Source organism: Sylvia atricapilla, chromosome 3, assembly GCF_009819655.1.
Source record: "Sylvia atricapilla isolate bSylAtr1 chromosome 3, bSylAtr1.pri, whole genome shotgun sequence".
Lineage (NCBI taxonomy): Eukaryota > Metazoa > Chordata > Aves > Passeriformes > Sylviidae > Sylvia > Sylvia atricapilla.
This window is the reverse complement of record NC_089142.1, coordinates 80523003-80546331: the sequence shown is the minus strand read 5'-3', so window position 1 is coordinate 80546331 and position 23329 is coordinate 80523003. Positions and strand designations below refer to the sequence as shown.

The following is a 23329-nucleotide window of genomic DNA, read 5'->3' as shown; positions in this document are numbered from 1 at the left end:
CCTGTGAACTTAAAATCACCTTGAAGCTTATAAATGTCTTTTAAGATTGTTTGTACTATCAAACCTGTCTAATAAGGGCAAAGTGCACGGTGACCATTGTCAAACTAATTGTTCAATCAAGAATCAGTAAGTAAAAGGCATTAGCTCTGTTATGCTCCATTGCATACAGTTACATCTTTGATAACTGCCCCGTGGGAGTTTATGGATCCTACATGACCCCTGTCGAAACTCAATTGACTTCTTCCCTGCAAATTCTATTAGAATTGGTCCCTGCATCACTGCCCACAATAATCAAGAGCACACAGACAGATTTATGCATAAGCATTTTGTTTTAGTCAGTAGAATATAAAATAGATGAGGTTACAAGATGGTTTAAAAAAATAGTCAACTGCATCCCATTTTGTATGACAAATCTGAAAAAAAAAAAAAAAAGGCATTTTAAACCTTTAGTTAAAAAAATGGAAAAGCTTCAGGAACAAAGGGGAGGGGAAATGAAAAAAAATTTTGTCTAAATATTGGTCTTTCAAAAAGTACCAAATTCACAAAAAAAAAATCATAAACAATTAACATAGCATGCAAATGTAACTGCTCCAAAGTTTACTTACAGCAAGAAGCCTTACTCTTACAGATTTTAAAAATTTCTAGTAGGAGCAAAACTGAATAATTTATTGAGAAAGCATATGCTATTTATTAGCAAGTTCAAATACCTGGGTTAACCCTTTTTCATAGACTTGGACACCTCAAACAAAGAGCTCATAATCCTTCATTTTCCTAAAGTTATTGACTTTCCTCTGCTATAAATACTTAGCACTGTTTAACTCCTCAGCTCAGCTTATATTTTTAATGGACCAACAACCTAAAATCTTCATAACATGGAGCACTGCTAAAATGAAGGTATTAATAGAATTTTAGATATTTTATTATTATTATTTTCATTCTACTCCTGATTTTTCTACAGTCTAAATCATCCTGAACAGAAGGATCCAAGTAGCTTTATGTATGGAAGTTGCCCTCATCATTATGAAAGTTCTAATAAAATCTTCTGAAAATAGTTATCAAATTACAAGAAGTACACACTTACAGAACAAAAGCAGGTAAGTTTAATTAGCCAAATGTTACACTCTAATACACAGGACAATGAAAGCAAGAAACACACCAGCTATCAGTTTTGTGGAAATAAGAGAATGATTGAACATAACCATACTAAAATTTCAGGAGGTTATGATTGATGAAGGTTATAAAAGTTAGGAAGGGGTCATTCTCAGGAATGTTTACATGTATGGAAAACAGAAGGGCAACATAACACAAAATGCAAGAGATAAGCAGACTACATCAAAACCAAAAACATTTAACCACTGCTAGTTTAAATGCACTTTGGAAGCAATTTGAAGCCATGCAAAGATAGTCAGATTTCAAAGAGTGAGATACTTTAAACACCGGAACTAGATACCGTTATAGAAGCTCCGGAAGAGTTAAGCAGCCAATGTAGAAAGTGAAGAGAAGGATTTGATCAGTCCCAACCACAGGAATTGTGTACCAACAATGCAGAGATAGAAAATTTGCAAGTACAACAGAACTGATACTGAGAAGAGAACCTTGCACAGGCCAACTTGACTATCCTAACAGCAGAACCCCCCTGCTTCTTTGTTTTAAATGGATAAATCCTTCCCTTAAATATATTAGCAACATCCTAATTTTAACCAGAGAGCAACCAATATCTCCCTGAGATTACAGAAAAATCCACACAGCTCATTAACCATGTCATTATTTTTACTGCCATAATCCTGACCACTAAAAGTCAAGATGCAGCTCTCAATCAGGGTTGTTTCACTGTAGCTTCATGAATCCAGAGTATGTCTGTCTAAATCAAATTGTTCTAAAATTTGGACTAAAGACAGGAAAAGTTAAATTCAAATAAATACATACCAGTTGTCAGAAAGTCACATATTTACAGCAAGTTTTCCTTTAAGAACAAATCTTATAGTTTTGTAGCCAAAATGTGCAGTACCTCTATGACCATAAGCCTACCCCTCCAAAGAATTCAACATTTCGTGCTCCTCCAGCGGTGTGCACGTGTCCAAATGCCAAAAAAGAATCTTGGATGTGACCAGATCAGCTGGTAACCATTCCTCAGCTACATACATAGAAAGTGCTCCTCTTGAAATACTTTTTTGCACAAAAAACTCCTCTACCCTTGCTCTCTCTCACAAAAAGTGACCTGTGCACAGGCTCACATCTCTTCCCTCCATCCCAGCAAACTCCAGCACTCATGGTCCATTACACTGCTGGGTGGTGAGCTGTGCCACCCTACTCAAAACAAAGCACACACATCCCTCCAGGCAAACTTCTCCACTTAATGCTCCATCTCAGCTATTTCAAATTTTGTTTCTAACAGCTCTGCAAAACCCTGAGCAGAGGGGCTTAGCCTACCCTGAGCCTGATGGAATCTACCTTCACATGATGTCACTGTATTTCCTTCTGTAAACTTAATTAACAAAGCAAGCTATATTCTAACAAGAAAAATATCTAGAGGAAAAAATCCTTTCAAAGTCTAAATAAAAGTATGAAGGCCCTAAGTAAAGAAGTATTTATTAAACTCCCTACACTGGCATGAATTTCATTTCATGTAAGGTATAGTTACTGTGACCAGCTGGGAGTAAGATCAAAACAGTAACAGTAGAAAAAAACTTGCATATTTGTATATCTTCAAATTCTTTTAAGTATCATGAATAGACCATTCTTTAAAAAATACTTGCAATTAATATCTGCCATAAATTAAAAACAAACAAAAAGTATAACTTCAATTATAATTTTTAATTTGCCTCATGGAGAACATTTATCAATTGCACTTATAAAATATATTGCTAACAAGCCTCTGTCACACAAAGTATTTAATATCCAAGCAAAAGTTACTACTTTCATTAAAAAAAATAAACCTCATAAAAATATACTAGAGTTATATGAAAAAACTATTCTGTTTGCATATGACAAACATTACAATATTTAAAAGAATATATAAATACTTCAAACTGCCAATGAATCTTGGAATTTTATGCATCTATTTGGAAGAGCTAACACGATGGCAGCAGTTGTGGGATGTCTAGAAAGTCTGTCAAAAAATCTCATTTATAGTCACTATTGCTCTTTCCACACTTTGAAGACTGATTACAAGTTTAATCTGCTTTTTGAGGAAAAAAAAAATCCTGCTTCAGTGGAAGAATAACCACATCCAAATCAGCCATTATGTTCTCACAAAGACAGTTTTCTTAATGAAAGAAATTAAGAGAATACTTAATCTGAATAAATTTATTGCCCAAGACTAAATATATCAACCAGGATTAATGTACTTGAAACAGATTTTCTTTTTCCTGCTATTATAAGCACACTCCAGAAAATGTCTTCCTTTTGGAATCACAGATGACTTTTCACAGACGAACAGTCTCAAGTCTGTTTTTTTTTAATGCAGCACTGTACTTAAAATATCAATTGCACAACAAAAGAAATTCTAATATTTGGATACCAAGTTTTCTCTGGCTAACTAAAGCTGTCCTTTCTTAACCAGGAAATACTTGTGGGACTCCAAACCTCGTCAGTGGTGCTGTAAGGGCCACCCTTACCCAGCCTGGTGATCAGCACCATAGAGGCTGCATCACTGTCTGAACACCTGGCAAATAACGTGGCATCCAAGAGATTTAACAATTAGAAGCAAACCTCCTAACAGCAACAAAAGACTAATTAGGACTTTAAAAGAAATGTTTTTCTTAGCATAGTACACAATTTCAGTCCGTCTACACTGGTTAAAATCTGAGATTTATTCTACCAAAACTACTTTACCCTTTGTCTTTTGGTACCAAACCAATCCAGTTTTCCGGCTCAAGATCCATACCTTAGGCATAGAGCTAAAGTTTATCTCTGCCAGTAATTTTCATTAGTTTCTACAACATTTTGAATTTTGAACAAATCTGAAAATGCACACTTACATTTGTATGCATTTAAAAATTACTGGGTTTGCCCAGAAGTAGACATCTAACAAATACCTAACTCAACAAAGATAACAGAGCTTGAAACCCAACCTTTACTATTTATTGTTTCTCACATACACACCATACCAAAGAGTAACTGGAAGCCATAGTCCAATATTGTCACTACTTTGTGCCCTGCACAGCACCCAAAAGCCAGGTTAAGTGCCATACTGCTGGCACCCAGTGCACTGCACAGCCTCATTGCTGACCTCTTACTGAAACAATACCCTGCTGGTTTCTCCTGAGGAAGCCCCTATTCATTCATAACAGGTACACAAGAAACAACGAGTTCACTTCGCACAGGGTTTTGAAGAAATCAAAATTGTCTCCTCTAATGGGATCACTCCCATCGTTCAGATCAGCAGACACACTGCATGTGATGGACTATGAATACAGATGACTTACAGCTATAAACACATCTTGGAGTATTCCCCATAATCTTTGAATAAATTTGCATTTATTGTCATTGATTTGGACTGTTCTGTAGGAGAGGACAACCACAGCACCAACAGCACCAGCTTAGATAATAATTCTAGTATATCTAAAATCAGACATGCATGAACTACCACAAAAATTCATGTAAAAATTGCCATTAAAATTCATAACTGACTCTAGGGAAAATGGGATCCGTGCAACATCAGAAACAACTAAGGAAGTTGTAAAATAAACACAGTTTAACAAACAGACTCAGGACAATTTGCATATGATGAAGCCCAGATCCACCATCTAAAGAAAGTAAACTCCAATGTTCATATACTAATTAAGAAGAAACAAAGCACAGTTTGTTCTGTTTCTTTTGCAGTATTAGCAAGACAAAGTTTTTGGATAAAAGAGGAAAGCTTGAGGCTTTTAACCACATTGCACTTGATGGGAATGGGCAACAGAATGAGTGAGACATAATCTTACCCTGCCCTTGGGCCACCAGTTACTGCCAGGCTGTGAAGTCCTAGCCATGATACACATACCCATTTCTTTAGCTCCACTCAGTTCCAGCAAAACGGTTTCTGAGACCTCCCTGCAACCATTTCCTTTGTGTCATTTCTGCAACCATCTACTGCAATGCATTTTTTCCCAGTGATACTCTTAAAGGGCAGCTGAAATTTCCTATTATCTCGGGATACTCCAGCCAGGCTGCAGAAAGGAAGGTTTGATATGCAGGATCTACCTTTACTTCATCAACCACTCTAACTCACAAACACTTCTGGATGCAATTACAGGCAACTGGAAATTGGTGTGAACAAGACAGATGCAATGTTCACACTGTTCTGAAAGACAAGCAGCAGAATAAGATTTCCCCTGTCAATCCTGAAATAACAGAAATAGTAGAATGGCACATGGCTGAAGAGTACACTGCAGTCCTGCTACTTCCAATCAATATACTAGTGGGGTAGGGAGAGAGGTTTGTGCATCTTTAAGGCACACCTTTAAAGGACATAGGAAATAGAAGGATGCTTAGTACAACAGGACGTAAGTAATGTATTCTGCATTTTTGGTTCTATTTTGTGTTAGGTCTTAGTTCTGTTTTGTGTCTATTTTGGTGTTTTTTTTTTAAATAGCATGTAATCTGGGGTGCCACTAGGCATGATTTAAGAGGGGACATTATGACAACTCCAGATGAGGTAACATCTCACTGCTTACTGAAATTAGTCTATTCTCTCACTAATCAAAAAACAAGTTCAAATGTCCTCTGCAGAGACAACAGCAGCAGCACCCACCATGTGCTTCCCCTCAGCTTTCAGTTCTTGAACTTACTCTTCTGTGGACTCCTGCACCCCACAAACCTTTCCTTAAGATACCAGGCACCCTCTCCTTTAGAAACATATTTCATTCTGCTAACAAACACAATTGGTCTTGCATTATTTTAACCTAGGTGCCCCTACACTTCCAGAATGTAACCAATTACAGCTGAAAAAACAATCCCTGCCTTATAATTTACTAGTTAGCAACAGATGTCCTTCACCAGAATTGTTACCTTTTTTTATCATTTGTTTTTTCACAGAATAGGATGCTACTTGTTACCAGAGAACAGCTGAGGAATACATTATGTAAACTAGTCTAAGGAAAATAGTTCTGCATTGCAAAGTTAAAGCTAAATAAAAGTTTTGTCCTTCTCTGTGGCATACTAATTTTTTTTTTTCTGGTCTATATGACAATCACGAAGAAAGAACATATTTTAACTAGAACTGGCACTGAAATGACTCTGGCAGAAGGTAAGACAAAACTCCTGCAACATTCAACTCCCTTAAAATCCATACACATATAAGAGATCTGTGAGCAGAAAGAAAAACAGCTGGCAAAGTCTTTTTTTAGCAAATCAATCTTTCTTCACACAAGTGTGTCACATGATTATATAACTATTCCACTCTATTCTGTATGCTTTAAATTAATTCAGAGCCACCAAAACCATTTCACAGAAAATTCTGTCATCGCCAAAGTTATCACATAGAGACAAATGACGTGAAACATACTCAGTTATTCATAGCAACCACAGGTGATATACAGAGACTTTGTATACAGGCTGTTATAACTGAACATATAAGACTATAATACCACCTAATTTTTACTTAATAAAATCCACAATTTAGGTGTTTTTTTTTTCTAGTCACACTTTACTTGTTATTTATTTCATATAGCAACAGAGTATGTAAATTTTATATCCTATATCATAAACTCCAAAGCAGAAGGGATTTTAAGAAGAATCCTTCATTATTCCAGTTCTTTGTAGTCATTTTGTTTTTCTTTAGCAAATTCATTTCTTAGCTGGCAAAGTAATCAACAAATGCATCAAGTATCAATAACCAGACCAATGAAATAATTACTTCTCAGACAGGTTCTCAGAGCTTTAGATGATAGTTAGTATCAACAGTAGTTTCAAACACTTCAGCATAAGAGGTTCCTGGTTTAAGACCCCAATAAATGAGCATCTTCCAGTCACACAGTAGCTCATAGTCGTTGTTCACATTCTGCTAAACAATTCCCAATAAAACAGATCTATCATTAGAAGATGATTTTTTCATTCCAGTGTTGACCATGCTTTCTCATTCACCAGAAAGATAACCACGAGCACTGAGGGTATGTTTACATCTGGGGGACAACCTGCAGATTAAAGCCCGTCTACCTGAACACAAGGAACTGACCCCATCTTCTATGATCAGTGTGACTGGAACACTCCTCATCTTTCTGCTTTGAAAGTTCTTCTCCTTTCCCAGTGGAGCTGAATTTTCGAGTAATCCTGCGGAGCTAACCTCCAAACCAATGTCAGCCACACATTGTCATAGGATGGGATCAGCCGTACTCAACTACAACTCCATCAATAGTCACAAAGACAATTTATCAAAATCTTCACTTGCTATTAGAAATAAAAAGAAAAGGGAGGGGGCACATCTGAAGATATAAATCGTCTCTTCTATCACTGAAAACTTCTCAGCATTAGGATATTTAATATACCAACATTCAGAGAAAGAGTCTAATATCTTTTGGTAGCAAAAGGGATCCACATTTTGTATCAAAAATGTCATACAGAATAATTCACAAAAGTAAGAGAGGAAAAAAACCTAATAAAGAAATCTTCCTGCACATAAATCAGGCTTTAAAATCCAAACTTGATTTTCCAAGACTTTCCTTCTTTCTAAGTTACTAATCAAAAGTAACTTTAGCAAATTAGTTGTTTAAAGATCCTACAGTCCTGAAAAATGCTGCAGGCTTACTTTTAGGTCCTCTGCAAAGAAGAGGGGAAGAATTTAAGAGGGAAAACAAAAATGTTGAAGGGGTTAAATAAAAAACCAACCCCAAAATATATAAAGATCTAAAGGATTTCTTTTTCTTGTGCCAGGCATGTGAAATGCACATTTCACTAGTACTTGAACAGATGTTCTGAGTTCTCATGTATTCTTGAAGTACAATTTTCCAATTCATTGCAGCACCTTATAATAATGAAATAGCAAGAGTAAGCATTCATTTCCTGAAACTTGACTTCAAATATTGATTAGGTCAGAAACTAAGTGCAACAGCTCAATCCTACAAGATAACCCATCTCCTGTACCTTATGTCCAATCCCTTCAACAAGAGGGGACACATCTAAACATCTTCTAAGGTCAGACCTTGTGTTCACAGAGAATAAAAAGCTACAAACCTAATTCTTGCTGAGAAATCTGATTTCAACTGCAAAAATATCTGTAAAATAGAGCATAACTTCAAATTTCACATTAGCTAAAGCACGTGGAAGGCGTCAACCAAAATTAGTGTTGAAGAACACCAGCTCCTATTCTGCTGAAAAGAGACACTCAAGTGTAATTTGGCCACCTAGAAAACAAAACTAAAGTATGAAGCCGCAGTTAAATTTTGTTGGGTTTCACTCGGTTTTTTTGCTGCTGGAGATTTTGCAAGTGAGTAGACAAGCTTCACTTGTAATTCCCTTTTTTTTTTTTTTTAAATTTATCTGCACAGAGAAATCCAACATCTGTCAAGAAAGATGAAGCTGTCTAAGTCTTAGAGCCTAACTAACCACTGTTTCTGTGTCTGGAACAGATTTCTTTAATGATCATCTTTTCAGTCAAACTGAGCATGCAATTAAAAAACCTAATCACACTACTAAGACTTTTTAGACAAATTAGCTTTTTTTAATGTTGAGTATTTAAAGTGAGTTTAGGAAGAATGTTAGTCAAATGCAACTTAAAATGGTTGATTTGGTTAGAAAAAAAAGGCAAAACAGAATAGCACTTGTACACGACATAGAAAAGCAATTTAATTCTGGATATTCGTTGGTTTATGCTAGAGGGGTTTTTCTACAGTTAAGGTTATTGTAAATTAGGCTTTTTCCAGGCATATTTTTAAGTCCCAATCATTTCCATTCACTTCTTCAAACTATATTGATCCTCTTGAATGTTCATTCCCTGGGCTGCTAGTACGTGTGCTCACCAGAAATTGCTTCTCTTCACAACAACATCTTGGAAAAATTCTTCATCTTATTGTGAAACAACTTTGCTTATACAACAAACCAAGACATGCCTGTTCTCCCTTTGGAAACATTTTGGCTGCCCCCAAAAAAACCAAGCCACAGAGGGCCTTGGCCATTGGTGAAACCTCAACAACTGAATTCAAGAGGTGAAAGGAAACCACAGTCCCTGAAGACCGGGCCAGGCTCTGCTTGGAGCAGGTAATCCAGAAACAACGTGGAGCACCTGACCTCCACACACACAGCACAACCTAAATACCTCTTTGGAGGGTTTAATGCAAAGCACAAGGGCAGCAGCTGCACTGATATCCCTCAACCCCACAGCATCATTAAGCAGTTCGCAGTCTTTCAGTGGCAGGAGAAGGGATATTTGCTTCCAAATCCACTGCTGAAACAGGCTAAGGAACTAGACTAATTGAAAAACATCACTCCTCATGGACAGTTCTATAGGAACTACAGTCACATCAACATACAGTGTTTATGCTGTACACATTTCAGAGTCAATTTTCTGTCAGTGAGGCTTTGTCAACACACAATTACGAAAAAGATGAAAAACTAGCAGAAAGCAAGGGAATTCCAAATGTTTTCAATGTTTTACCAGTAACTGCTATGACATTTTTAAATAGAAAAATATATAACTTCCATTTGAAGGGTTCCTCCAAAATCCTGACATTGAAGCCAACACTGCACAAAGCTTTGTGGTAAAGCTCATTAAGTAGCAGGTCTATTTTGACAGCCTACCACCACCATATTACCTTGCAGAGTGCACCAGCAGTAACTGCACTGCTTTGGTAGAAACTTGTTTCCTCAAATGAACACCATTTGCTAAACATAACCTCAGTAACTGTAAAATAAAAAAAAAGAAAAAGGAATGAATTTTGTAATTATTTTGATCTAAAATTGATTGGGAAATAACTTTGCAAAATTAAGAACTAAAATTTTTAAAGACTGTTCAAAAATAATTTTTTATTTATTTCAGATAGGAGGTAAGTTTAAGAGAACTCAACTCTCTCAATTAAAAGCAATCTATAATTTTTTATTGCATAAGAAGCATACATATACATAAAAAGAGAACACACCCAAACAAAATAAAATACACTTTTGGAAATTACCAATTCTAGGAGTCATAAGCCAAACAAAATTAAAACCTTTTTCTGCCTTTATTCTAATAGGAGATAACTGCAGGAATGAGTCCACGGAGATTTTACTCTTCCTTATTGTGAATTCACATCCTCAACGCAAGAGATACATGTCAAGGACAGACTTAATGTCATAGGCAGAAGGCTAGGAAAAACTGGATATCATTAATTTTCAGCAATCAGAATGAATACTAAGGACTCGCCACAAAATAAAGACAGATACCTGCTTTACTTAAAGCTACTATGAGTTTGTGGTAAAACTGGAGGCATTTCAAACCTGAGAAAAGTTTTGCTCACAGAATGCGACACAAAGGCAGGGGAGGAGAAGCTTTCTGTTGTGCAGCCCTGGGAGAAAGCACAGCCTGGAATGGCTTTCTTAAACCTACAACCACTGATTAAACATTGTCTTAAGGCAAAAGTTCTACACAATGAGCTTAAGCATGCATTACGGTTTGTAGCTAAGTTATTATCTGCAATAAACTGATAACCATTCATTAACTTCTGAGCATAAGAGACAACTGGCAAGCTATTTCATGCCTCAAAGAATTTACAACAAAAGGGAGGCAAACACACAGTGCAGGTGACTTTGTACTGGGAAAATAAAATGAATATTTAAAAAAGCCATTACCTCCCAGCTGTAAAATGGATTGACATGGAGATGTTCCAACAAATGCAGTCTTTAAAACTGATTCTGAATCCTTATGTGCTATAAGCAGAAAAGTAAGCATAGTCTTTCAATTAATAACAAACAGATATTAGTAAAATACTTTTTAGTGAAAATTAATTTTGATATTAAGGCCTATATGATCAAGTACCAAATATGTGCTTCACAAGCAACCCTAACTACAACGGTCATAAAATTGTATGTGTACTGACAGATACAACCTGTAAGACTCCATGGGGGGAGGTTAAAAATAAGATATGAAAATTAAAAATTAATAAGCCTACAGCACAGTAGTTCTGAGCAGACATATTCCCAAAGTCACAACTTCCAAGGCAATCTCTAAGGACAAGATCTTTGGCTCCGTAATAATTTCTAACGCACCCGGGGCTTTTGTAAATTATTTCATCCGCCTCAAAGCAGATGAAATGGGAGAAAGAAATAGGAGAAGGAAAGCTGCAGCAGTGACCAGAGTCCTGTGTCAGCTCCCCACAACAGAAAGCCAAACATCACTGCATTCTGTGCACACCAAACACTGACATTGCTGAGAGCTACTTGTTCAAAGACAAAATATGTCCTTTAATAATTCAACACCCCCTGGGACTCAGGAACAAGATAAGAGGCTAAAGTCAACTTTGAAACAGGATATTCAGAATTGCAGGTAACATTCATTGGTATAGACTGTGATACCTTATGTGATTTCCTGCCACCAGGCAGCACAACCACCCCGATGCAAACAGCCCCAGGCTTTCCAGCTGCATCAGTGCTTTTATCTCACAGTCCTCGTGACCAAATAAAACCACACAATTTTCTACTGCCCAGCTCAAAATCCAGTTCCCTCCACACCAGTTTGCCTACAAGTTCATAGAGATCTTTTCAATTTAAAAAGAAAAAAAAAATCTTGTCTATTTAAAGCATTTCTACCCTCATAAGATGCTTTGCAACTTCTGGAGATTCCAATCTTGTATAGAAATTGCGAATCTCTTCCCAGTCCTCTGTTTTCCTTGTCATTTTTTTTAAATGTTCCCATGAGTCACACAGAGGGTCATAGATATGTAACTTTCCAGGGAAAACTAGTACTTCAGGTCTCACCTTTTTAAATATCTGAGATTTTTACACAAAATCCAGAAACATTTTTCATCGCTTTTCATACCATAAACACATTGTTAACATCAGCTTCCATCTGCTAAATTTTTTCTTTGATTTGGGAATTGATTCATACCACAGTATCACCCACAGCAGACAGGCACTTTAAAAAACCATCATGTTCTTCCCTTATGATCAGTTTTCCCCAGAAATATTTAATATCTCTTCTGCTATGAGCAGCTCTCCAGGTTACATCTCCCGAGTCCATTTCAAGTAAACAATCTTTCACACTGACATTTTCTTTAATCTGTTGTAATTCACGTTCCACTGGCCTCTTTACTGTTCTATCTATGGTATCAGTTAAGCTGCATTTTCTTTTCCCCACACAAACACTTGGGGTTTTTTTGGGTTTTTTTTGGCCAAGGACAAGCAAGTTTCACAGCTTTTGAGACTAAAAGGAGCAATCATAACATCCAGCAAATTGCATGGGCCATAAAGTTTTGCATGGCAAAGCTTTCGGCTCTGGCACAATTAGGATGTATTTTACCAATATTAAAAAGCCATGTTAATTCCAAGTATACATATAAACCTGTTGGTGTTGGACTGTTTCCTAGTGGTACCATTAAATTTAAGGCAGATATGCTTTCCACTGCCTATAATCATCTTTTAAGATTTTTCAAGTGGGTTAAAGGGCAAATATTGCTCTTAAGGTGATATACAAACATATAATTTAAATATTTTTATTTTATACTCTGTCAACAACTTCTAAATATATGGGCGAACACAATGAACCTCAAACTTCTCTCAAACAGGTAATCTAGGAAAGACTTTACATTTAACAGACAAAAGAAGGGCTCGAATCCTCCAATTATGTATCTGAACTACAAGGTTATCCTTCATATGTTGTGCTCCTCATGCATGCATTAAAATATACACATCAGCTGACAATAGTTCTACACATGAGCAAGACATTTTAAAAAAGCACAGCCATTCTTTGATTTTACTGACACCCCCCGCAAGCTGTGTTCAAAGACTGTCCATGGAGGAGAAAGGAGAAAAATGACAACCAGTCCTTACAAGTGGGTTGTGAACACAAGTAACATGGCATGTATTATGGCAAAGGAAATTTCTAAAAATGCAGTGAACAGCACCAGAAAGTGGTGAATGATGGCTCCCTGAAATGCCAAATAAACCAAACCCCATCAAAATAAAATCTTCAAAAGTCCAGTAACTTCCTAATCAATGAAAAATTAGTTGAATATATAATTGGGTACACACGTACCAAATTCCACACATTCATCTATTTTTTTTTATCCTAAATTTTATAAAGGGCATTAACTCAGCACTAATGAATCCAACCTACGAATGAATGAACCCAACCTAATGAATCCATTTTATATGCATGCAACAGGATTCTCCTGTCAGTACACTCTTCAGTAGAAAGGTGAGTCCAGTAAAACAACCCCCTGCCAAATTTTCACAGTGTCTTTAGAGGGGTCTACATACAACGTTCAGCCAGTCTGCACTCCTTATGGAATTTAATTAAAACTGAATTTAAGTAGTTTTGCCTTATCAGAGCACAGAATATAGCAGTAATCACGTAAAACAGTCAACACAATTCAATCAAAATGACTGCCAAAGCAGCAAAGACTATTTATTGGCAGCAAAACCCACATGCAAGCAATACACAGACTGCCTACATGTCTAATAAAATACTAGGTATCCATTAGAAATTGCAAGAGTAACTTCTTTCAGCAACTGGGTTGCTAACTAAGAGCCCCTCTAACTTGTCTGCTATTTTTATACCTGTCACTCTTTTTAATGCTCATCAGCACAATTCATCGACTTCCTTGGCCACAGAAAGGCACATTTCATAGCAAGAAATACTTACATCAGTATGATGCCCTTGTTTTGTGGAACAAAACTAAACAAACAAAAAGAAGACCCAACATAATACTGTAAAGGATCTTACTGATGATAAAATACATTTCATTGCTATATCTGTTTTATACCTGATATTATACATATCTTGTGTGGATTACTGCATGGCCTCTTTTTCCTGAGGCAAAGACTTCAGATAAATCAATCATCACATGTTGAGTTTCATACAGTATTTCAAGAAATTGTTTCCATGGCCATTCCATCTGTTGTGCAGGAATATCAACTACTACGACTATTTTAAAATGACAAATGGATAAAATTCATAAATAGCTGAGTAGCCAGTCTCATTTGCTAAACCAACATACATGCTTATGCCCATACATCTCTGAAGTGGTTTTCTGTCCCACTTCATTTTTTCTTTTAAATCTTTCAATCTGTTTTTGCTTTTAGAAATCTGGACTAAGATACTTTCAACAGCTGGAGGACTTGGAGTCAATACACCACAGAAATTAAAGCCAGCTACACAATGTACAAACCCACACCAGCATTCACTCAATGCTTAAAATATGTGTATCCAGAGTTTCATTAAAAAAATCGTAACTTTTTTTTCAAAGGAAATTAAACTGTAGTGTACTAGCCTGGCATAAACTTTCTTATCCCATACAACATTCAATAAAGATTTCAAACACAATGATCTGTAAAGTGGAATTTATTTCTCACAAACAAGGTGCATAGAAATGAAGGAGATAAAATTTATGAGATATACTTTTATACACAGCAAGTCTTCCTTGGTACGCCACTTATCTCAGAAGGAGTAGCAGGCTCTGTTTCTGTGATGGAAAACAGCAGTCATGACACAGAAAGAAGAGGAGGTATCATAGTTTATCTTACCAGGGAGGAGTATCACTTAACACAACAGGAAGAAAAAAACCCACAAAAAACACCAAGACAGCACTCCAGTTTGAACCTTTATGTTAAAGTGAGCTGCCTTCAAGCTCTTCTTAACTAATAAATAAAAAAAAGTTTCTGCCCGAGAAACACAAAATACACTGAACAAGTATTTTACCCCAAGAAACATAGAGAGTTTATTTCATGCTCAGTATTTCCTGAGATAAATCTCTCCTCCCCGAAGACCATGCTTCCCCAAACATCTCAGCTTCTTTCTCCCTATTCCACCACGCTCCTTCCCACTACCAAGAATGCCATCACCAAAGAAATTGTCTTCTCAGGTCACCAGTGCACACTCCAAGCAGTTGAACGAGACATTTTAATTAGATTGTATGAATGAGCCATATTTGGGTGAATTGTAAGAAGGGATTTACAGTTGACATGACAATTTTCATTTCCTCTTTTGATGATCTTTTACTCCTTTTCCGCACTTCTACACCGTCTGTAATTCTGAGATCACAACCACTCCTAATCATACCCTCTTAAGTAGTGCTCAACACACTTGCTGGCTTTTTTGCTTTGAATGCTTAAACCTGATGACACAGGCAGCACACAAACCGCCAGGGCAAGCCCACCCTGAATGAAGCCAAAATTGTGTTTCCTACCTATTGACTGCTGCATGAGGAACTCACAGACCAAGATGATACTCCAAAAAAATACTCAGTCTTTAATTTCACTCAAGCTTGAACAATGAAATTAATAGCAAAGCAAGCCCTGAGCTGAAGGCAGTTATGATGATAAACAGTAAAGCTAAATATCACATGAATAGGGGATTTCAGCTTAAGTTAGCATAGGTATTCCCGGTGTTCAACCAATTATGCCACTTGACAATGACCCTACAGTCACCAGGACACCCTTAGGAATGATTCAAAACTTTCACATGGCCTCCAAGTAAAATCTCCCAGTCACTCCCAGAGGCACTGTGAGAATTGTGATTGTTGAAACTAAGCACAGATCCTGAAATGAGTAAAATTCATTTCAAAAATGAAAAGTTGATAACTCCCACGGAACCAAGACTTCCGTCAAAGAGAAAATATTTCCTTTGTGGTAAGAAACAACTGCAAATGTCTGCAGTGTTTCTTCTGTGAAAGTGAAGCTAGGTTATGCTTCTGAGGAAGTAAAATATGACTAAAACTTGCCTTGGTAAAGAAATGAGGGTGGGACCTCACAGTCCAGGACTAGGCTGGACTACAAGGCAGAAAAAATTGTCCTCAACACTAAGAAGCCAACCAATCCTGCACACCTGAAAACCCTACTTCTCCTAAAGACATCCGTAAGAGCTGAGAAATTCCTCTAACTGTCCTTCTCAGAGTTTCGTCTTTAGCTACAGCAGACTAAAGGCCAGCTACTACCAGACAGCACAGCCCTGACCACCAGACCTTGACTCCCTCCCATTCCATGGCCACTTTAGCCCTGTTCCCCAAGCATTAAGCTGATTCAAGGGCACTAAGACTTTTCTATTTTGGTAAAGTATGTTTTCTGCCAGTTTATTTTTCTGCACCAGTGTATCATATGTCATATGAGCAGCACAGTGCCAAAGGAGAAGCAGAAGGTGCATGCAGGAAGGAGAGCAAGGACTCAGGAGAGCCAGTAACAATGCCTGGCCTTTCAGCAGCCCCTAGCCAGCACATCAGGTAAGCTGTCACACAGATCCATAACCCTCTTCAAAATATGAATGGCTGGAATGGAGAGACAGGCAGAAAATTCTATCAGCCTCACCCACCTAATTTTGGATAACTCAAAACAGCTGTCTCAACTGGTTCTGAAGACAAGATTCTTCAAGGGAAAACAGCATCACTCCATACACCCTTACGGCAAAACCACAGAGTGGCTTTTGAGGACAGCCACAATGGAAATTATCACTAACAATTTGTAATTTCCAATACCTGTGCACAAGGTATCAGTAATAGCTCTTGAAGAATTTTAAAAATAAAATTTTTATTGTACAAAAGTTTGAGCAACTTACACATAATTAAAAACTTTCTTTGAGAAATATCTGGAACTAATTGTGCTGTTACATTAGCTAGAGGTTACCATATTTTAATCACTCACGGTTTCCCTTCTAGGGCTGACTATAATTTTGTACTTGCACAATTACAGTTCAACCAAAGGAAATGCATACTTAAAGACAATCCAATCCACAAACTTATTTTCATCATTTTATCAATAACCACAAGCAAAGAGTATTTATGCAGAGCATATTAATATTTCAAAACATTAATATTAGAGACTGCACCATGCAGAAAATAAATACAGTATCAAGTGTGGATTGCAGATACACAGTAAAACCTAAATTGAGTAAAATCTACAACATGAGTTCAACTTACATGGTCAGTCACAGCCTGACAGGACAACAATTTTGATATAATACCTTCCAAATTACAGAGCAGTATAAGCATGAAAATTGTACACACAAAATCCCAACACAGTAATAGCTCTAGGGCCCTTTAAAGCAGGTCTACAATTTTCATTTTCCATAAGTGACAGGCACAGTAATAAAAACTCTTGACCTGGGAGAATTTATTTTTAACAATGCCTCTCCCTTTTCCGTTTCTACTGTTATTAACAGGAGCAGAGCCAGGTTGGCAGCAGCAGACACGAACAACAGTCCTGAGACCACAAGGCAGAGGAGGAAGGGAAGAAGATTAACAGTGACCCATATTTTATTTAAAGCGAGTCCAGAGTATCCAAAGCAGTAAGGAGGCACCAACTGAAGACCAAAATACTATGAGGGTTTACAGCTAACAGAACCTGAATTACATTCTCAAAACAAGCCTCCAGGATAAATAAATAGTCCATCAAAAACACCTACCAAGGGATAGTCCTAATAGTAATGCATGAAACTCCTGACCACAGAAAAAGGGTGCTGTGAAGGAAGTAAACCAAATCAACAGCCAGGCAAAGACAACATGTTATGAATGCTATCCTGAATGTCTTCTTCCCCCTGCTTCAACCTGACTCCAAACAGAAGGAATGGAAGATGGAGACTGTAAGTGTAATTTTTGCTACAGACTTCCTCTGGATGAGACACTGCAGGAAAGCACAGTCTATGTCTTCACTCTCTCTCGCAGAAGATTTTCCTGGCAGCATGGGACAGCAGCCTGAAAGCCACTTCTAAGGCTCCAGCTGGCATGAGGGCAGGAAAAAAACCATTTCCATACTGCTTTTCACAGAGTTGCTTCAACACTATGGGAGTAAGTTGAGACGGGGGAGGGAAAGTCTTGTAAGTTCACTGCCTTTTTTCAGCTACAGAGAGAAATGTTAGTAGTGGTGCTGCTCAGTTTCTCAGGTCTTGGGAAACATTCTCACAAATGTACACTGAACCTGAAATTATGATACTTTTTATAGCTTCTATTTCACATACAATTTTGTTTCACATACTTTGCTCTTCCTTCACACTTCAGCTATATCAAGAGTTAGCCCTGAAATTTCACTCCTGTCAGGATGCTCCATAAAATTACAGTATATTATTCCCAGGATTATCTTACCCTAGAAGAACAAAAACATACCTACTCCTAATACACTGTGATTAATAAGGGTTTTTTCCTATTACTCTACTCCACAAGAAGTTACAAATCTTGAAAACTACTGGAACTCTGTCTAGAGTTTTGACTGACACTGAAGGGACACCAAACACACCACATATCTCATATTTAAAAAACCTTATTGATTACTGACCTGGCACCAAGTCATGCTGACCAGCTTTATTCATTTGTGTGGCAAGTTTAAGAATTATGTTCTTACGTATGTTTAAGGAATTTCAAAAACGTTGTTCCGGTCTATAAACAACTGTGGAAATATAATATTCTACAGGAGGGAAAAAACCCAAACCACCTTTTTATACAAGCAAACTATAAAACATGACTATTGTTTTATATCTAAAGAACTATAATACTTAACTATCTTCATTTGATGAGAACAGATGAAAAGTTAAAAGTCAAAGAATGTACCATCAAATACTTCTTTTCCACATTTTAGAATATCTGTAGAACAAAATATACATATACTAGGAACACCTAGAGCAACAAAACAGGATGTTTTCAAGAAATTAGCCTAAATTTAAAGCTATTTCTGTATTAACCAGCAACAGAAGTACGTTTCAGACATAAATAAGGAGGCAGTATAGATTTTATAGCCTTGTGCATTACTGGAAGTCTCATACAGGCTAAACGTCACATAACAAAAGAACATCCATTAGCTTGCTCCTAATCACCCAGCAAAGCTGGAAGCAGCAGAACTCCAGTGCTGTGCTAGATCAGACAATCTTTGGTGTTAAAGGAAGCATCTTAGCTTTATTGGTGAATGACAGAACCTTCATGGAGAAACTCCCATTGCTAAAGAGCCAAAATAATGAGCTCCTCTCCTCTCTTGACCTCCCTGCCGCAGTGTGAAAGGGGTACACTTGAACAGTTAACAACCCATTGTCCCCAGGCAGAACCGCACAACTCTAAGCCACACGTACAGTGGTAGGAAGAATCACACAAACACAACCACTCTCCTTGTCACTCTGAGTCAAACCCTGCTTCTGTCTACTTAAAAAATTTCATACTGTGGTTAAAACTTAACGGTATTTTTGTACCTTCAGGTTGCCATTAACTTCGACACTCCATACTTTAACAATGGTATGCCAACTTTCACGGTGATGAAATAATACAATGTTGTATTAGTAGCAGTAGTCATAACAGTAGCAATAATCATACCAAAGCAGCTAATTTAAGAGTGTGCCAATGCTGAAGACACAGGACTGAATACATAGTTCTGAATGTTAAGGTGTTTCCATCTGGCTATTTTTAAATCAGGTGAAATCAAGCAAGGAGCACACAATTCCTGTCCTGTGTTTAGTACCCTGTAATCATCCAACTATTCAGGCTTGGTTATATTTCCCATACTGCAATAATGTTTGCTGTCACATGTAGCTTATCACCACTCCTGGCTTTAATGTTTTTTCTCTATTTAAATATGTTTAGAAAACTTGTAGTCATTCAAAAATACATTCATACTTCCTCTTAACCTACTTCCAGAGTCTGAACCTCTGACCATACCCAAGAAAGAAACACTAATGCCCTTTATTTCATACTCTACACATAATGTTATTCATTACTTATTCTCATACATTCATTTCCCTCACAGGCATAAATGGTATAGCATTTATGGGACGGCATTTCCACTTTTTTCCTACTTTTTCCTAGACTGGAATTCTATAAAGTTTGTTTGCTTGCTCCTAAGTATCAACCAGGACTCAAATTTTCTTGCAGCAAATTCTTGTGGTTACAAAGCATCACAGAAATGTTTAGTAAAAAGCAAACAAACACCAGAGGTATCACTGACTTTCACTTCGTTTTGATTCCCAATCTATAACAGGCTGGGTATATTTTCAGTTCAAAATCTGAGGGTCAGACCAACATTAAAGAGGTATTAAAGCATGGAAGAAGCCATACAGAAAAACTTTTAATTAGTAAGAGAAAAAAAATCTTTTCTCTTGCTTTCCCCAAGAAATTGTTGGAAAAATATGCTGGCCATTCAAATTTTGTCACACTACAGACACTCTTGCAAAAAACATACCATTATGCAACACATCATGTTCTCCCAAGACACTGGTTCCATAGGAATACACACTGTCAACACTCTGTCAAAATTCGTATTTCAGAGCAAATCTTTATTATGTATCCTGTTCCAGGACAGTATTTTTTATAATCGCTAACAGAATACCATTCAAACAGCTACACTATCATATTAAACCATCTACAGCAGAGCATTTTAGCCCAGCTTTGTATAAAAAAAAACCATGTATCTCTTCATTAGAAAACACAGGGTTCTGTTTGAAGACACAAGAAATCACAAAAGGGGAGACAGTGACAAAAAATTGCTATCTGCTCTACATATAACGTAGACCTAACAACAATGACTGAAAAATGTATTGTCACTATAAAAACAGTACCAATAGCCCAGTAAGATAAGGAAGGGTTGTTAATCTTTCTACCACTAGACGCATTAAATGCGTGTGTGTATCTATCTTTCTATATATATATATCTCCTTGTATATAAATACTTCAGCACTTTAAATCCACAATAATATTCACTTTAACTCCGGTAAGACTAAGCAGAACTACTGCACTATCTGAGCTTTCCTTTCTACAACAGAGCAGCAAACTGCTCCCAACAGCCAACCTTGCGCTGCTTTGGTACAGAGCCTTGCTGTAGGAACTTGGCCAAGATCATAGAGCAAGTCAGCACCATCACAAGCCTGTCACCCCAAATCCTGGAAGACCATGCTAACTCTCAGCAGGCAGTTCAGAAGGAAGATACTCTGCACTTCACTACCCATCTTCTGGCTCACCCAGCACTTCTCATACAGCCTGAAACTGCATCAAACAACACTCACTGCTACAAGCCAAGAGACAAAAGCAAATATAGAATTACACATCACAGTGTAAAGCCTCAAACATTAATTACACATATAAAAGGACTGCTAAAACACTAATTCAAGGTTAAGAACTAAACCTTTTTAAAATTTGTGTTCCTGTACTGCCACCTAAAGATCAGAGTGAAAAAACAAGAAAAGTGGACAACATGACTTTTATCTGCAGTCCTGGAAAAGAGCAGTAACCTTTTTCTGATACCTCACTTTGAACAAAGACCACACCAGATTCAACCAGATCAAAAGCAGATTGATGAAACAGCTCTATTTCACACCACAGTTGAGCAGTAGCTCACCACTTGCCCAATTTCTATACATAACCAAAAAAAAAAAAAAATGTCTCTGTATGGATGTATATATGTCCATTAAATAGATAAATGTCAGTTTGGACAGTGTTGATCTATAAACTCTGTCTAGTCACAGCACATTTTGCAAAGGAAAATAGATTGGTGGAAATATATTTTTTGCTTCCTTATTTACTTTGCTAAATTTAACTGACATCACTATATAGAAAAAAAAAAAAAAAAAAAAAAAAAAAAAAAAAAAAATTAATAACCCCTCATGATATAACAAGTTGGTAATACCATTCTTTCTCCCAGAAAAAACATGACCTGGTTACACATCTACATCCAAACAACTCAGATTCACTTTTCTTCCACCTGTTGCTGCACTCAGCCTGTCTTCTGAAGTCTGCAGCCTCTCAAAACTTCAAGTGCAAAATGTTAGTCACCAGCCGAAGGACTCTGATGTCACAAGTCAGACTTCACAGATATAACAGCTAAAAAACTTTTGGGTTTGGTGTTTATTTGGAGCAGGTTTTGTCGGGTTTTTGCTTTGGTTATTTTGGGGTTTTTTTTCAGTATGAAGCAAGATGCAAACATCACCTGGAATACATTGTCAACTTTCTCTCTGATTAAATGAGAACTACAGTCTCATGTATTTAAACAGAAGCTGAGATGCCTTGCAAAGGACATGAAACAAATCACCTCGACTGTTTCAACAAACAAAACTTCAAATATTTTCAAAATAATCCCCTTCTCCCCGCCCTAAAAAAAACAACTACAACAACAACAAAAACAACAGCAACCAAACTAAAAACCTAAAAAATAAAAGTTAGCAGTATCGAATTTTCTCATGTATCTGCTCTTCACGTCTTGGCAATTATAAAGGGGTTTGGCTTATCTAGCAGTACCGCTCTACCACCATCCAGCTTGCTGGGGAACTGACTGCTCAAGGTTAAAGTTTTGTTTGTTTCCTTCTAGACAAACACAGAAAGTTACTATGTGCTTGTCCGTTTCCCGTTTTAAGGATCCGCGGGAGGAAGGCAGGCGTTTATCTGCGGCATGTCTCAAACCCACGTGCGATTCAGGGCAGGGCGGGCAGCTCAAACACCGCCCGCTGCCTATCTCACGAGGCTGGTGCCTCCTCAGCTCTGCGAACGCCCAGGGCACGGCTCCCCTCCGCCCCGGCCGGACTCGGGACACCCGGGCGCGGGCTGGACCGCCCGGCACCGCCCGCCCGGCGAGGAAAGGCCGCGCAGCACCGCGCCGAGCCGAGCCGAGCCGGGCCGAGCCGAGCCGGGCCGGCACTGCCGCCTCCCGCCAGCCAGGGAAACCTCCCCGCGCCCGGGAACGGGACACATCTTCAAAACAACCGAGAAGAGGAAGAAGAGGAAGGGAAAAAAAAAAAAAAAAAAAAAAAAAAAAAAAAAAAAAAAAAAAAAAAAAAAAAAAAAAGCGCCCCCAGTTAAAAAGAGCGGCAGGAAGCGGCAAGTCTCGCATCCTCCCATCTCAGCCCTGGCGGCATATAGCCGCGGAACCAAGCACAGCCACCGCCTCCCCGACACACGCAGCACGTTCCGTTCCCATCCCGCCCCACCCGGCCCCTCTCCGCGGCCCCGCCCGGCGGAAGGGGCGGCGCTGCCCGGGCGGGGCCGGCGGCGGAGGCGGCGGTGCGGCGCGTTCCCGCCGGTACCTGCGGAGGCAGCGCTCGCACACGCTGCCCAGCTGCTCCTTGCTGAGGACGTAGGCGAAGGGCACGTCTCGGTAGAGCAGCTCTCCGGGCCGCACCCTCCGGCGGGAGCGGAGGCCGTTGCCCTTGCCCGGGCTGTGGAACCGCTCCAGCGCCGCCGGCTCCATCCTGCCGCGCGCGCCGCCGCCGGGAGAGGAGAGCGCGGGGCGCCCCGCCCGCCGGCACGTGACCGCGCGCTGCCGCCGCCAT

General features: G+C 38.3%; 1 protein-coding gene across 1 annotated transcript in view; it reads right to left on the bottom strand.

The window, feature by feature from the left end:
- The window catches only part of SMYD3 (SET and MYND domain containing 3), a 384383-nt gene extending 361093 nt beyond the window's left edge, over positions 1-23290 (bottom strand). Inside the window, exon 1 of the mRNA XM_066315957.1 lies at positions 23084-23290. Coding sequence (XP_066172054.1) covers positions 23084-23247 — 164 coding nt within the window. The 5' untranslated portion in view covers positions 23248-23290. The remainder of the gene's footprint in view (positions 1-23083) is intronic.
- Between the last annotated feature and the right edge of the window lie 39 nt (positions 23291-23329).